Consider the following 15,475-nt stretch of genomic DNA (forward strand, 5'->3'; position numbering starts at 1 on the left):
GAAGCCAAAATGTCTTTTTTGTAGAATTAACTTTCCCCAGCTGCCTGTCCTACCTTCTGAAAGGCCCTATTAATTTATGTTAGAGGTATTTAAACTAAAATAAAATGTCTTCCTTCAGTAGAGATGCTGATTACTTGGGACAAGACTAAAGGAACAAAGACATTATATAACCTTCCTCCTCTATTTTTCATTTGGCATATGTAGTTCACAAGAATAGTTCCAACTTAGTATCTTTAATAAAATTTATATCAGGCTAATGGTGACTTGAGAAAACAGCAGAGCACTTTTAATTAAAACATATATAACACACATTTCATTAAAAATAACTACAGTATCATTAGCTGAAAAATTTGGCATTTCTCATCTACTTTGTAAAAGCACAAAGGCTGCAAACACACAGACTCATCAAAAAATTCAGATGTTGCAACTCTCCCATACTTCCAATGCTTGTTAAAGAATACTACTGCTGACTTTTTTTTGTCCAGTTATGATTTTGAAAACAAACAACAAAAATCTTTCAATCTTTTTCAAAAAGAACAACAAAAAAGGAATTCAATGAAATATAAATTAAAATATTGTTCTGGAAACAAATTATTTCAATAAAATATTAAACTACAATTAAAATTCTAGAGTAAAAACTGGAAGTGCCCATAAATTAGGATTTTTTTGACAGGGACACTTTTCACCATGAAAAATAATAAAAATATAAGCTATGCATAAAAAATGTAGTAATCTTGAATATCATGCAACGGTTTGGGTTGGAAGCGACTTTAAAGTTTGTCCTGTTCCAACCCCATACCACAGGCAGGGACACTTTCAACTAGATCAGGTTCCTCCAAGCCCCATCCAACCTGACTTTGAACATTTCCAATGATGGGGCAAGAACATGTATCACCAGAGAAAGTTATTCAAATATAAGTCATGCAACAGATTTATTGTACTGTTTTCCTAATGCTATACTACTTTAGGGGGAAAAATTCTAAAACATTCCTCTGCTATTCCCCAGTGATAGAAATACAAAACAAAGCTGCCATGACTTGATGCGACTGGAATGGTACAGTGTGACTACACCTTGCCTCTGAAGCCAGCAAAAGGTGTGACACCAATTGCAGGTGAAGAATGAGAGCTTTATCACAGGGGTGACAGCCACCCTCACACTATGTCCAAGCAGTGAGATCAATCCATCAATTCCCTGCACATTCACTGTGGGTACCATGCACCTCTCCTCTCTTGTAAGAATCACAGGATGGTTTTGCATTGGAAGGACCTTAAAGATGATCTTATTCAATCCCTTTTGCCATGGACAGGGACATCTTCCACTAGTCCAGGTTGCTCCAAGCCTCATCCAGCCTTGGCCTTAAACACTTCCAGGGGTGGGGCAGCCACAGCTTCTCTGTACAACCTGTGCCAGGCCCTCAGCACACTCACAGGGAAGAATTTCTTTCCAATACCCCAACCAACCCAGCCCTGCTTCAGCTTAAGGCCATTCCCCCTTATCCTACGCCCTCCTTCAGCAATAACACCAACAGTAACAAAGCCAACCAGAGTCTCACCTGGCTATCTTGTCACTGCAGGACATGGTCAGCAGCCTTTCTCCTTGCAATACCCCATCCCACGTCTGGATAGTGGTGGTGGAGCGCACAGGGATGGTTCCTTCCCCAGACTCGATTTTTGTCCGGAGCTGTCCTCTGGCTTTGCGGTTTGGATGTCTGTCCCCTTGGTCTGAAGGACAAAAAACACTGAGGATCAGCTGAGGAACCTTCTCAAAGGGTTTTACATTAGAATCACAGTGAGGAGGACTGATTTGAGGTATTTGCCTGCAGTTACTGCTGGCTTGCATCACAGTTCCTACTGCTCTTGGCAACTTAGCTACAGCGTCAGACACCTCTCACAAATACTGCCTTCCAAAACACACTTCCAGTTAAACCAAGCTTTCACCAAAGGAGCAGTAGGAAGCAGGCAGCTCTTGAGCTCTGTTCTGCGTGTTACAGAGTTAAAATGAAGTTAATGGGCAGACTGTGGAAAGGGCAGGCAGAGAACTGCTGTTAAAGGATGGAAACAGGGAAAGGGGATGGTTAGTTCTGTAGGAATACTTGCTGACTCACTGGCTTATCTCAGTTAGCATCAGCCTCTTCAAGACCACAGGGTTCATCACTCTATACTGAACTTCTACCACAGAGGAAGAACAGCTCAGATTTTTTTGGAAGAGATCTTTGTCTAACACACTTCTATGCTAAAAGGAAAGAAGACACCTAAATTTTAACCGTGCCACTTGTACATGCCCCAAGAATAGTTTAAGCTCCCATGGGTGGAAGAGGAGGGCTGCTGTCATACCCTCTTGTGCTGCTTCATGGGGTGAGAAAATCCGAGCATCACCACAAGGAGATGTGCTGATATAGAGATGGAACTGCACATTCTCCTTCAGCTTAAACCCGCCTTGCTCTGATCTGATGAAAATGGATTTTTGCTGATCTTCTTTATTGCTGGAACAGAGAAGAAAGCAGGAGTCAAAACTGACATTAACATGGAACTAGGCATAAGCTGGGCAGACTTAACAGACATAAAAACAAACACAGGATGGTTGAAATTTCTGTAATATAAATCTAACAGTTATGACAATTAACTAAATTAAAGGACTGTTGAGACAGGAAACAAAGAGCCTATGGTGAGCCTTCAGGCACTTAAATGAAACATCAGCAACCTTCAGCCCACTTCATATTATCTTGATTTATACATTTACAGTTTACAAAATAATTGCCAATAATTTTCCCTGTCCTCCCCTCTCATGATTGACACCTCACTGAATAAATGTTTTGTTCAACTCAAACTTCAGGGCAAAGGGCACGAGTTCTAAATTCAACATCCTAATACAAAAGGACAAGTGCTTTACACTGAAATAATGAAGACAGATGCTTTCCACAGACACCTTTTCAGCTCTGTGGGGACCAGCTCATCATCTCCTTCCCTCCAGCTTACCTTAGGTAAAGCTCAAGTTGTGTATACAGAAATTTCAGCAGACACCGTCGAGCTATAATTTCTGCATGGCAATCATTTAATGCAAGACCACGATCACTCATGTATTCCCCATTGATGCATTTTGTTCCTGTGGAAACACTTATTACCAGGGCATCTTTCACATCTGTACCTGCAAAGAAAAATTTCAGGAAGGACATGCAATTAACATAACAAATAATGCACTGAGCGATCTTCTTGCAGAACCTAAACAAGGCTTTTTTTTTTTTTTGGGTTGGGTTGTTTGCATCTTTTAAAAAAATAGATGTTTTTTTCTTCTGATAATTTATTTAAAACAACAGCTTCACTCAGCCATACCTCCCTGCACCAGCACTCATCAGTGATTCGTATGAGAACTACTCTATTCATGTTAGAGCTCAGACAAGTTAAAAATTGAAAACTTGCAAGTAGAAAGTGCTGTTTCAAGAAGAATTATTAAAGCCTGAGATCCAAAGTGTTTTTTTTTCCTGAGATTCAGGCAGCCAACAACTTTCAGCTGTACCTTCTGGCACCTATGCAGATATTCACAGCCACTTTAGAAATCTGAAAGGCATTGGTTTATTAAAGCAGCAAAATGTTTTGGAAGGGTATTGAGGCACAGCAGGAAAGGTAAAACTAGGGAAAAAGAAATAGAAATGCTTAAATCGCTGTAAAGATTACCAGTATAATGTGTAGTTCTTGGTATTAAACCATTCCATGCAAAAGTATGTTAGGTGGGTGTTTTCTCAGCAGAGAACTGCCTTTATCACTCAAAAAACCCAGCTGAATGAAGGACTAAGATAGGCCAAAATGCCATTTAGCAAAACACTCAGGGGTAAAAAAAAGCCCAACAAGTTAAAATGAACCTGAGCCCAGCTGGGCCCTCCTGCCCTCAGGGCTGGAGGAAATGCACCAAACTGTAACACAAGGCTATGCCACTGGGTCATTTAATTCCAAGCATTCCCAGACACGTATTCATGGCAAGATATTTTCTTATTCTTTGTTCAGCTATTTCTTCTGTTAATCAAAAGGCATTCACATGTTAGTTAAGTCTTAATTCTTTGGCACATGACTCTTCTTGGAATTGCACATACATGGCTGTAAACAGCATAAAAACCTGTTAAATATTACAAAACACAACATCACAGAACAAAATAAACAAAACTACAGCATGTTTCTCATGTATTTGGGGCTAAAACAGGGTTATTAGCAGATGGAGGTCTGGCTGTTGCTCAACAGAGCTTGAAGAGCATCAGGGCTTCCCAAACCTCTCAACAGCCTGTGTGAGTGGGAGGGCAAGAAATCAGGAGGAGACAGCTGGGACAGACTCAAAATGAACATTCTATCAAGGGTTCACACGGATTGAAGACCAAGATAAACCTTAATGTGAGGAAAATCCAGCAGCAGCATGGTCACAGATTAGTTTAGGGCAGAACGTCACTGTTCTGGGTGATTTGGACAAGCAGAGATCTCATGTCAGTACCCAGAGAGCCACGACACCACTGCTGACATGTGCACACTATTGCCATCTGCCAAAACATAAACTGCTTTCTTCAGATATTTTTAGTAAAATGACTAAAATAGAGCACTAAGTATAAAATGTAGCAAGAATAACAAAGTGCGAAATCCTAAAGCCTTGGAAAGAAATGTAACTTATGCATAACATGCCCAAACCAGGAATACCAATGGGGGATTTATTTTTTTTCCCAAAGTTTCATTATCAACTTTAAAACATACATTTTGTGAGCTACTCAGATGTCTCCGGCAGAGGACAGGAACTCTGTGGAAAAAGAAGCATTTGCAGGTCTAATTTTCCTGTAAGTACCTGAGATTTAACTACTATGTTTAATCCATCTTCATGATTAAAAAGTAAAGATACATTACAATACTGCTTGACTGAAGAAGTCAGTTTACTAGATGCAAACAGAGCTCTCATATTTAATCATTCAAGATACTACTTTTTTTTATTTACCTGTTGTCATGACAATTCCAGCAAGGACTTTTCGACGTGCATGTGGAGATGAGAAATTTTCTGTCAAATCACTGAATTTATCTACAACCAAGCGTGCAACAGCATCAGCTAACACCTGTAGGACCATACAGAAATGCACATATAAAAATTTTAAAATAATTTGAAAATTACAGGAGCATTAAATTATAAAGATTTACACTTTTAAAATGATTGGACAAAGCAAATGAAGTGAGTTTTTATTGTTCACGTTAAAATCTGACATTGAGTGTCCCTTGCAAGTGGAAGCACAGGTTTGAGTGCTCTGTGTCTACCAAAACAAGGTCAGACAGTGCTAAGCCAAGCACTGAAGCACCTAATGCCCATGATTTGATGAACATTTGAGGCTTGGGAGAACAACTGGATAGACAGATAAGTCTATACTCTCATGCTCAAACCTCAAAACACATCATTTCAGTATCCTCAACATTGAATCTGACAGTAAGACTGAAGTAAAAATCCATGCCCCTCAAAAGAACCTTTTATAATAATCTAATTCATTATTCAACTATTATATAAATAAGGACAATTTTGTTTTCAACCCTAGTTTAATGCTTCCTATTTTTACAAGACACTATACAAAGTTAGGAATAGAAAATACCAAGTGTACAACCCCAAATAAGCTATCTCAAAATTAGGGAAGATTTCTGTCTTTCAGGAAAACTTGAACTTTAAATCAGGCTGTAAGTGGGGCTCACTTGCAAAAGGAAGGAAAATTTTAAAATAGCAGTCCTGCTCCTACTGACTGACAATCCAGTTCAGCACTGCAGCTGATCTCACCTGCTGTTTTCAAGGCAACCAGAACTATAACTGCTAGAAAAAATTAGTCAAGACCAAATTCTTGAATTTTCACCTGAAAAGAAGCTGGAGCCAAGGCAACCATGTGTTGATAACCAGCAGTATTTGAGATGTTCTAGGTGTGCACACATGGCCCACAGCTCCACACGCCACAAAGGCACAGGTATTGTGTCACACTCACCAGTGCCATTCACATGTCAAGTGAGGCACTGGAACAGAGAAGTTGTGGCTGGCCCATTGCTGGAAGTGTTCCAGGCCAGGCTGGACAGGACTTGGAGCAACCTGGGATAGTGGAAAGTGTCCCTGCCCATGGCAGGGGGTGGGACTGGATGAGTTTAAGGTCCCTTCCAGCCCAAACCATTCTATGATACAGATTTGTTAGATGCCCAAAGGGAAGAAGGGAAAAGAAAAAAAAAAAATAGAAAAAAAGAGAAGAAAAAGGTTTGAAGACCATCAGCCCTGTTCACCCCCATTTCCTTAACAAGGCTCATGGGAATCAACCAGCCTAGAAATGATGTGGACATGCTCTCAATGTTAACTTCCTTTTGGAAAAGCTTTAGCAGCCAAGAAATAACTCAAGTTTGGGTGTGATGATTACAGAGCTCAGCAGCTCTCACCAGAGCCTGACAAAAAACAGTGACCAGCAGTCAGGTCCCAGCTGCACCAGCCTCATCCATGTTTTGCAATTGCTCAGCTTGTGGAATCAGAAGACTGTTGACATTACAAACACCAATTTTTTTGAAACATTTGAATGGACTGAAAATCAGAAAGTCCGTATGTTTTTCAGGAACACAATTTAGCTCAGAGGTCATGAACATGGTCGGGTCAGGCACTGATTTTCAAACACAGTCTTTTTGTTGCTTGACCCAAAATTGGGTTACTCCATGTTCTGCCAGCACCACAACCACACAGCTAAAATCTGCATTTAATTGTCCTAGTACTTACCTAATGCAGAAAGCTGAAATTTAAGGTAAATACACAAAAGAAAAGGCAAATAATTGAGTGGTTTTTAATCACCCTGGTCTTAGAAATGGAAAATTAATATACAAAAGGCTTAAATTATTAAGCTCCTTGCACCCATGAGGGCAGATCACTGTATAGCCAAGGCACAGAGTCCCCATTCCAGTGTTTTACCCCTAGTCTCACTGCATAGTAATGGATACTTCCTTCCCAGTTGCAAGTTGTATGCTCTCACTTCTGTAATCCATGTATTTTCTGCTCTACCCTACACTGTGATGTGCTGGACAGCACATTGTAAAATTATGCTGGAATGACACTGTGCTGGAATATAGATACTAGAGAAACAAACTATTCCAGATAGGAAATGCTTCAGGTCACTTCCAACCCAAACTATGCTATGATTCTATGCTTAATAGAGCCTTCAAACCTGCTAGAAAAGGCTTGGCATCCAGGGAATAAACAATGTGATTCACCTTTTCTAAAGAAGTGCTGGTGGGTGCTGATAGTAGCTGGAGGAGTCTTCCTCAACTCTGGGAACTGAAACTGCCATGTGTTTCTGGGAAGAAATTCATGGTCACTGCCTACTAATAATGCCACTGACAAAATGCTCCCTGAACAGCAGCTGGGTAGTAAGCTTGCATACAGGCTTGCATCCATTAGCTTCTTCCAGAAGGATCTTTATTTTCACATAACAAGCAAAGCAGAGGAAACTTGTGGTGTTGGTAGACAAAGGAACACATGGTGAGCTCCTCCAGGAAGATGGAAGCTGGCACAGCAGAACGGAATGGAGCTGCATCTCACAGAGCCTGGAGCTAAGCTGCTGGCAAGGAAACTTAAAAATGCCTGGATGAACTTGGAGTCAGACACTGCAGAGGACTCCTAAGAAGGACTAAGCAGAACTCAAGCAAGACAAAATGAACCTTGGAGATGCAAACAATGCAGGATGAACTGGAGAGGAGGGGGAAAAATCACTGCCAGAAAACAGGCAGATATATTAAAGATTTGTTATTTCTATTTGATACACAAAGTGCATGACAACAGCTGGGCAGTGAGGAATAAACACTGTTAAAAGCCTACAGAGGTAGTCACTAAGACTTTGGTCTTTGATAAGAATACTCCCCCAAGAAATTAGAAGAATTATCCCTCTCTCCCAGGTAGACTATTACACTGGCATAGTAAAGGGCATAGAAGAGAAGGGAGTAAGGCAGCACCAGGAACAAGACTTACTGGCCAGAAATTACATCCTGCTGTCCCCATCTCAAAACCATGGACCTGAAGCTGTTCCCACAGCAAGTCCAAGCCAGTGACTGGCCTGAGTAGGGATCTTTCACATCACATTCTGCTCTACTGCCTTTCATATAAAAAAATATTGATTGGAACAGAAATTGAACTCATGTGTCACCTTTCCTGTGAATGTTCTAACATGGTTTCTCTACCCCTGCTTCTGCATTAAATCATTATTCCAAGTTGAGTAACTCAAAAAAAGGAAAGACCTAAAATAGCTGACAGTTGGCTCAGTAAGGCATGTGAGCTCCACATTATTTTGGGTGTGTTGTTCCCTTCTCTAATGAAGTCACAGTGAATCCACCCCTTTTCACACACACAGACTGGTTTTGGTTAAACACAGATGTTGCAGCAATGTTGTAGCAGAACCACCCTGATCATTCACACTCGAAAAATATTCTGGAGCTGATGAAGTTCAGGTCAATTTGGAGCTGAAGGAAGACATTGGAAGGCCCTGGAGACCACCCAAGATCAATGCTGGGGAATCCCCTGAATGGTGGGAAAGGCAGCAGCAATAGCTCACAGCTCTCACAGGATCTGACCTGAGACATCTGTCCTTTGTGCTCTCCTTGGATCTCCAGGGACCCTTCTCAAGCAGAAATGTTCTCCCTTGGTTTCTTTTTATTTTTTCTCTTATCTTCACAGCTTATGGCTTATGTGAACTTACAACTGCAGGTAAAATTAATGTCCTCCCCTTTAACAGTGACTAGCACACACAATTCAGAGAAGTTTCCTGTAATGATTTAAAGAAACTTCTGCCTGGTTGTAGAGTCTTTCACTGCTTATACTGATGTATATATCTTGCAATTCCTCAGCAATTATTTCAACATATAATTCATGATATTCCCATAAACGTATTCAATATTATCTTTTCGCCAAGTTTGAATCCATCTCATTCTTATTCTCCTGTATACACTCAGCAATCCACTGCCATGAACAGCCTAGAACTCCTCAGTACCTCTCCAGAAGCAGCTTTCCCAGCTCCCCAATCATGTTCATTATTATTTGTGTATCTTTTATAAATTTGAGTAATTTTTTTATACTTATCCTTGCCCCAGGTTGAACCAGGACTAAAAAAGCACATCACAAATAGCCATTCAGTACTGCTTCTCACCCCATTTCCCCTGCTTAACAAAGGATAAATTGAATTAGGTGAATGATTAAAAATACTCTCTCTAGTGATGTTTTTCAAACTGATCTCATTTGCAGCTATACTGCTAACTTGTGTAGCTCAACTTGCTTTCTCTCACCACAGTCAAGCTTTCTAATTTAAATAACTGTATTTGAGCTTCAATGTGTATGATTTCAATTTCCATCTCTCTGAACACCTTGACTAATCAGTTATCATGTTAAGTAAAAAGTTTGAGGAAATAACATCAGCTTTCTACCATAAGCCATTAGTGGCCTGAAGAGGTGATACCTCCAAGCAGCAGGATCCCATTGACAGATGGAAAACTTTTCCTTGAGTGACACCAGCAGCCTGGACTGCTGAAGGTTTGAAGCATATACTGGGAATTACTGCTACCAGTGTGTTCTTTTCACAGTTTTACTCCAAAGCATTTGGTACTGGCCTGAGAACTTCTTTTAGGGACAGCACCATGCCATCTTTGACAGAGGTGTGAGACCCCTCCAGAGAAGGCCACCAAGATGTTCCAAGAGCTGGAGCCCCTCTGCCCTGGAGACAGGCTGGGAGAGCTGGGGTGTTCACCTGGAGGAGAGAAGGATCAAGGGAGACCTTAGAGCCCTTCCAGTGCCTGAAGGAGCTCCAAGAGAGCTGGAGAGGGACTTCAGGCAAGCGCCTGGAGTGAAGGAGAGGGGGAATGGCTTCCCATTGACAAAGGGCAGCATTAGATGGGATACTGGGAAGAAATTCTTCCCTGTGAGGGTGGTGAGGCCATGGTACTGAGAAGCTGTGGCTGCCCCATCCTTGGAAGTGTTTGAGGGCAGGCTGGACGGGAATTGGAGCAACCTGGGATAGCAGAAAGTGTCTGTGCCCATGGCAGGGGGTGGGAATAAGATAATCTTTAAGGTTTCTTCCAACCCAAACCATTTTGTGATTCTAAGGTTTTTTAAATCATTGCACAAAGCAGAGGTAACCATAAAAATATTTTCTTTGTTTTGGAGAGGCAAGTTCCTCTAATGCAAGTGTGACAATCTGTTCAATACCAACACACTCACTGACACGGTTCTATATGCACAACTGCTGAGTTTTTCACTGGGACATTTCTACTCACTCTGAGGCACACGTTGAGTGTGCTCCTCAGTTTAACTCACTTTCCCAGCAGCAATGTTCCTCACTGCAGGGAACCTTCCTTCATCCCTGACAACAGACCAAGCTGTGAGCAAGCAGACAAGCTTGAACTGAACCACAGCATCAGCACCTCAATAACCACCTGGACAGACCATAAGATTATTCTCACACCCATTTCACAACAATCCATTTTGGACTGCAGCAACCCTTCTGTACCATTTGATACCTTGCACCTGTGTTTCTGCATTTAACTCTTTTTGGGGTAACTGCAGCTCTGATGGGGTCACAGACAGACATCCAGCCACACTCACAACCACCACCATCACAGGGAACACCTCGCCTCTCAACTCCATTCTTCTCACCACAAATAAGCTACAGGCAGGTTTGGACCTGCCACCCAACAGTCAATTCCATCTTCACTGGCAAAATGACACTGTACTTCTTTTATTTCCCCTAAACACTTGATTATTTTCCTCCTCCCACATATTTCTACCTTTCATTTTTTCCAACCCAATATTTTTTCTACTAGTTGTATCAAATCCTATCCTCATTTACATCATTCCTGCACTCTCCAGTTTTTGTGACTTCACCCAGTTTAGGATTATCTCTGAATTTAACACTTTTTTACACAGTAAACAATCTCTAAAATAATTAAACAACTCACAGACTTGTAAAAGAATATAAATCAAGCAGGACCTGAAAACAACACAAATGATTAAATCATTAAATACATATCAGATCAAAATCACTAATATGTAGAAGACCTAATGTAATTCCAGTAACAGCTAATTATAATTCAAAGCACAGCAACACAGTGAAGTGCTCGATGACATCCTGATGACAAGCTGATCAAAAGCCCCTGAATAAAAAAATTACTTAAAATAGGGTCTAAATGAGGCAGCACCCATGTACCACCTTTTTCCCAGCTCAGCTTGGGTTTTTCACACTTTCCTCTTTCAGTTTTCACCATTTTACTGATGCAAGAACTAAAAACACATGAATTACTAACAGTGATTTTTTTTTGGTGTCTAGAGTCAAATCTACTTTTAAAAGCAGAGAAAGCAGTCTAAAAATCACTGAATCTACATTGTAACTACCCAAACTAGCATGAGCCTGGATTTGAAAATGAAGGAAACATTTATCAGTAACACAATAATTGTGCAAGATTAAAATTAAACCATATAGAAGTTCTAATATATGCATAATGTCAATATATTTTGAGAAAACAATGTACTGAAAACAGTCACATTTACTTATACTCTTTGACCCCACATTATCAAATCAGAACAGTATGTTAGAATTTGAATGAAATCTAGAACATTTGTTTTGACATAGAAAAGGTCAAAGCCTTGAAATTCTCATAATAAACAGAAAGCTGCAAAAAGAATTCTCAGACAAAGATTATAATTTAGATTTAGGGCATATAATGTCATTAAAAGGACCCAAGAGATGCAGTAGAAAGACAGTAGTCAGTTATTAGTGTAGTTTGACTGGGAAGAAACAAAAACAAGAAAAGAAGGGAAAATTGTTCTGCATTAAAAAACCCTCAAAATTACTCCATTCTAGTGACTTCAAATTTCTGATCTGTGTCCAGTATGTTACTTTCCCTAGTTCAGTAACTATTTAAATTATTTCTCAGCCATATTTACTTGCCTAAGTAATTTCTATATGCATATTAATTCATTTGCCTACAACACAACTCTTCAGATGAGAGCCATTTAATCACACATCCTGGATACATGCACATGGAAATCAGTGGCAGTTGCAACAGCCTCACTTAATCTGACCTTGACACGCAACAATTTCTGTTGGCAGGAGAGAATTATTTTCTTCTCTGCTAAAAATTGTTGTATCAAATAATAACTTCACTTAAGGCAGTAATTCTCACTTGAATGCCATCTAAGTCTTGCTGCCTGAGACAAGCAAGATGTGACTCAATCTTTCCCCAGCACAAACTGTAATTCAAGCTGGCACTGGTGCTCTCTTATACAACATGGTCAAGGCTGAAACCATCAGAAACAAAGCCTCTTGTCTGTACAAGAGAATACAAACTGTCAGAAGCTGTAACTATATAAATCACCTAATACAGATTCACGCACATATATATATAGACACACATATCTACAGAAGTAGAAATGCTGCTCAAACTGATGCAATACACAATTCGACTCCTCTTGGCCATTACCCAAAGCCATCCACGACACCCAAAGGGTTTCTCACCTGTGGCAGGTGTAACTGGAGCCCCTCACTGGGAATGGGCTGGCGAGACGGAGTCTGGTCCAGCTGCATGTTAAACAGGGATGCCAGGGCTGACTGAGCAGCCCGAGCTTTTGCCAGCTTTTTGTTCCTTCCCGAGCCCTCGAAAGTCTGCCCGTCCACCGCCACGGCCATGACGAAGTTCTTGGCGTGGCTCTCTCCGCTCTCCGAGAGGAACTCGTACTTCAGGCCGGGGCGCAGCTCGTTGAGGATCATGACGGGGTTCTTCCCACTGGCCGTGGGGTAGGGGGAGGGCGGGGGCAGCGGCGACTGGGAAAGGCTGCTGGCTACGGCAGACGATGGCAACCCGTAGTCCCCGCCGGAGCCGAAGGAGCCGTCCCCGTTGGACCCCAGGTAGAAGGAAGCGTCAGAAGGAACCGGCGTCTCGAAGCCGTTGAAAAGGGTGTCGGGGAAATCGGCTTGGTCAGATGTGAAGTCTGTGTTGACCGACAGAGTCCTGCCCATGGCCAGGTGGGCTTCCGAGGCGTTGGGGAACTGGACGAAGGAGCGCAGAGCCTTTTCGGCAGCGTGAAGCTTGGCTTTCTTTTTTGTCGGGCCAGACCCCTCAAACACCTGCCCGTTGACTTCCACCGCCATCACAAACATGGGGGCGTGCACTGGCCCCGTCTGGGAGAGGAGTTTGTATTGTAAACCGGGTTTAATCTCGTTAAGCTGCATCAGGGCGTTCTTTGGCAGAACGGGGCCGGGCGTTTTCTTCCTCTTCTTGGGGCGAAATTTGGAGTGGCCATTGTTGCCCTCCTCCAGAGGTCTCTTCCTGCTGCTGCTGCCACCGCCGTTGGAAAGCGGGGTGCCCTCGCCAAGGCCCTGCCCGGCACTGTCCTTGGGAGGAACGTTGTCCACATTGCGGTTTTCTTTAATGTCGGTGCTGCTGGAACCTGCGGTGCCCAGAAAGAGTAACTTACAATGCCTTCGGTGCAGGATCTTGTAAATGCAAAATTTATAGATTCCTTTATCTCTCTTTGTAACTGGTTAAGTGATGTGTGCTCACAGGTTAAAGTATTTTTGCAATGCAACCAGAAATGACAATGTAAAACAACCTCTCAATAATTCAAGAAAAAACACACTCAATCTTCAAACCACACACTTGATACAACTGCACAGCAAAAAATCACTACAAATTTTTTCTTCATTTTAATTATGCTGGAACAAAACTTTTACTTCTAAGTTACATTTAGCCTGAAAAATCTTTAAATCAACAATATAAGCTATAGCAACATATGCCCACAAAACAAACAACTACCATTAGTAAAGTAAAAATGGATGCCTAAGACCACAACTCCGAGCTAGATATTTAATTCTATTTAATGATCAGTTTAGGCACGTTACTTTGGACCCTGCAGTGATTTTAGTTGCTTAAATTGAAAAACTAGGTAAATAAAACCTTTGTTCAGAGCAATGAAAAATTAGGCAGCTCTTTGGTAGGCACCATGATTAAGAGTGATTGAATGCTTTTGTTTCTCTTCAGCTATTCCATATTTTTCAAAGTCAGTGATTTTTTTTTTATGCCTTTTCTAATCATTCATTTAATCTCATCCCAATTTTGTCAGGAACTACAGCTGCCCACCGAGACAGCAGGACCACAAGACCATAATTTCCACACGGCCTTCTATTAAAAAAAAAAAAAAATCTCTAATTCATCATTTAAAGCCTAATTCCTTGTCAAGAAAACTGCTGTCATGAAGTTACAAACCCCAAAATCAATAGAGATTCTCTCTAAAGCTATGTGTGACAAATAGTGGCAAAAGCTGCACACTCACTGTGATAATATTTTAATGGGAGGGCAGGGAAGACAATATAATATTAATTTAATTATTTGTTTTTAAAATGTAAGTTGGGGCAATGATATGTCAGAGCTATACATAAGGAACTGAATTTGCTATAAGTTCAAAGACCTAATTTTCACCCTGATGAAGAAACTAAGGAAATTAACTATTTGTGCTTTCTACTGGCATTTGTAAATGAAAAGGCAAATGTAATAGATCAAGTATTTTTAACTCTCCTGTTCCAAAACTTTAATATATCTTCATTACATCTACACTGATTCAAGGTGGTAAATGACCATTGAAATTAGAGCAAACCAGGTGGAAGCTCTCCTTCACAGTGACCAATTCCAGTCACGCTTTCAGTCTTCCCTAAGAATCCCCTACCATGCACACATCACTTCACCCAGGTTACAAAGCGGATGGAATGGTTACTAAATTTTCATTTATAACATCCTCCAGCAAAAGCTCGATAGGTTACTCCTTTCGGTGCTCAAAGAGAAAAAAAGGAAGGAAAAAAACAAAATATCAAAAGAAAAAGCCAAAGTAGGAAGACATTTTGTTAAATCACAGCAGCACAACAAAGAATTGTACAGTACTGACCATGCAATTAAGTCAATTAAATTCTGTCAAGAGTCAAAAGTCTGAAGCATTTCATTGCTAGAAATCTACTACATTTAATCAAGTTTACATTTAATCTTTTGTCCAGCAACAAACATATTGCCTAGAGAATGAAGGCTATAGGGCCACAACTGTCAATACACAGTGTTCATGCATATATTCTTTATAAAAATATGTATTTATGGTGGAGGAATCTAAGGACAACTGAGGAAATTTTTAAATCTTTCCCTACAGTGAGTTTCTTACATCTCATCCAAAACATGCCCTTACTGGTGGCACCAGGTATTCGCTACAACCACCAAGACTTTCAGGCTAAACAGAAATCACTGACTTAACACTAATTAATGGCCTCTGGTTTCATTTCTTTTTATATGAAAACCACTACCAAGGCCTGCAGGAGGAAAACAGGAGTTGAACAGACTTCAGCTGAACATTAAAAACTTCTGCATGTAAGCATGGGAGCTGGAGGAACTCCTTTGTCAGGAAGGGAATCGATGTCCTGACAGAGAAGAGGGACGTGTAGGG

General features: G+C 40.9%; 1 protein-coding gene across 4 annotated transcripts in view; it reads right to left on the reverse strand.

Moving 5' to 3' along the window:
* ADARB1 (adenosine deaminase RNA specific B1) overlaps positions 1–15,475 on the reverse strand; it is a 68,357-nt gene that overhangs the window by 19,547 nt on the left and 33,335 nt on the right. For all 4 annotated transcript variants that reach the window (XM_085585341.1, XM_021532586.4, XM_021532587.4 and 1 more), the window contains 5 exons: positions 12,513–13,444; positions 4,964–5,078; positions 2,977–3,145; positions 2,335–2,483; positions 1,554–1,722 (listed from right to left, as the gene is read on the reverse strand). In XM_085585341.1, coding sequence (XP_085441467.1) covers positions 1,554–1,722; positions 2,335–2,483; positions 2,977–3,145; positions 4,964–5,078; positions 12,513–13,444 — 1,534 coding nt within the window. The remainder of the gene's footprint in view (positions 1–1,553; positions 1,723–2,334; positions 2,484–2,976; positions 3,146–4,963; positions 5,079–12,512; positions 13,445–15,475) is intronic.

The sequence above is a fragment of the Lonchura striata genome, chromosome 7 (assembly GCF_050655825.1).
Source record: "Lonchura striata isolate lonStrDom1 chromosome 7, ASM5065582v1, whole genome shotgun sequence".
Lineage (NCBI taxonomy): Eukaryota > Metazoa > Chordata > Aves > Passeriformes > Estrildidae > Lonchura > Lonchura striata.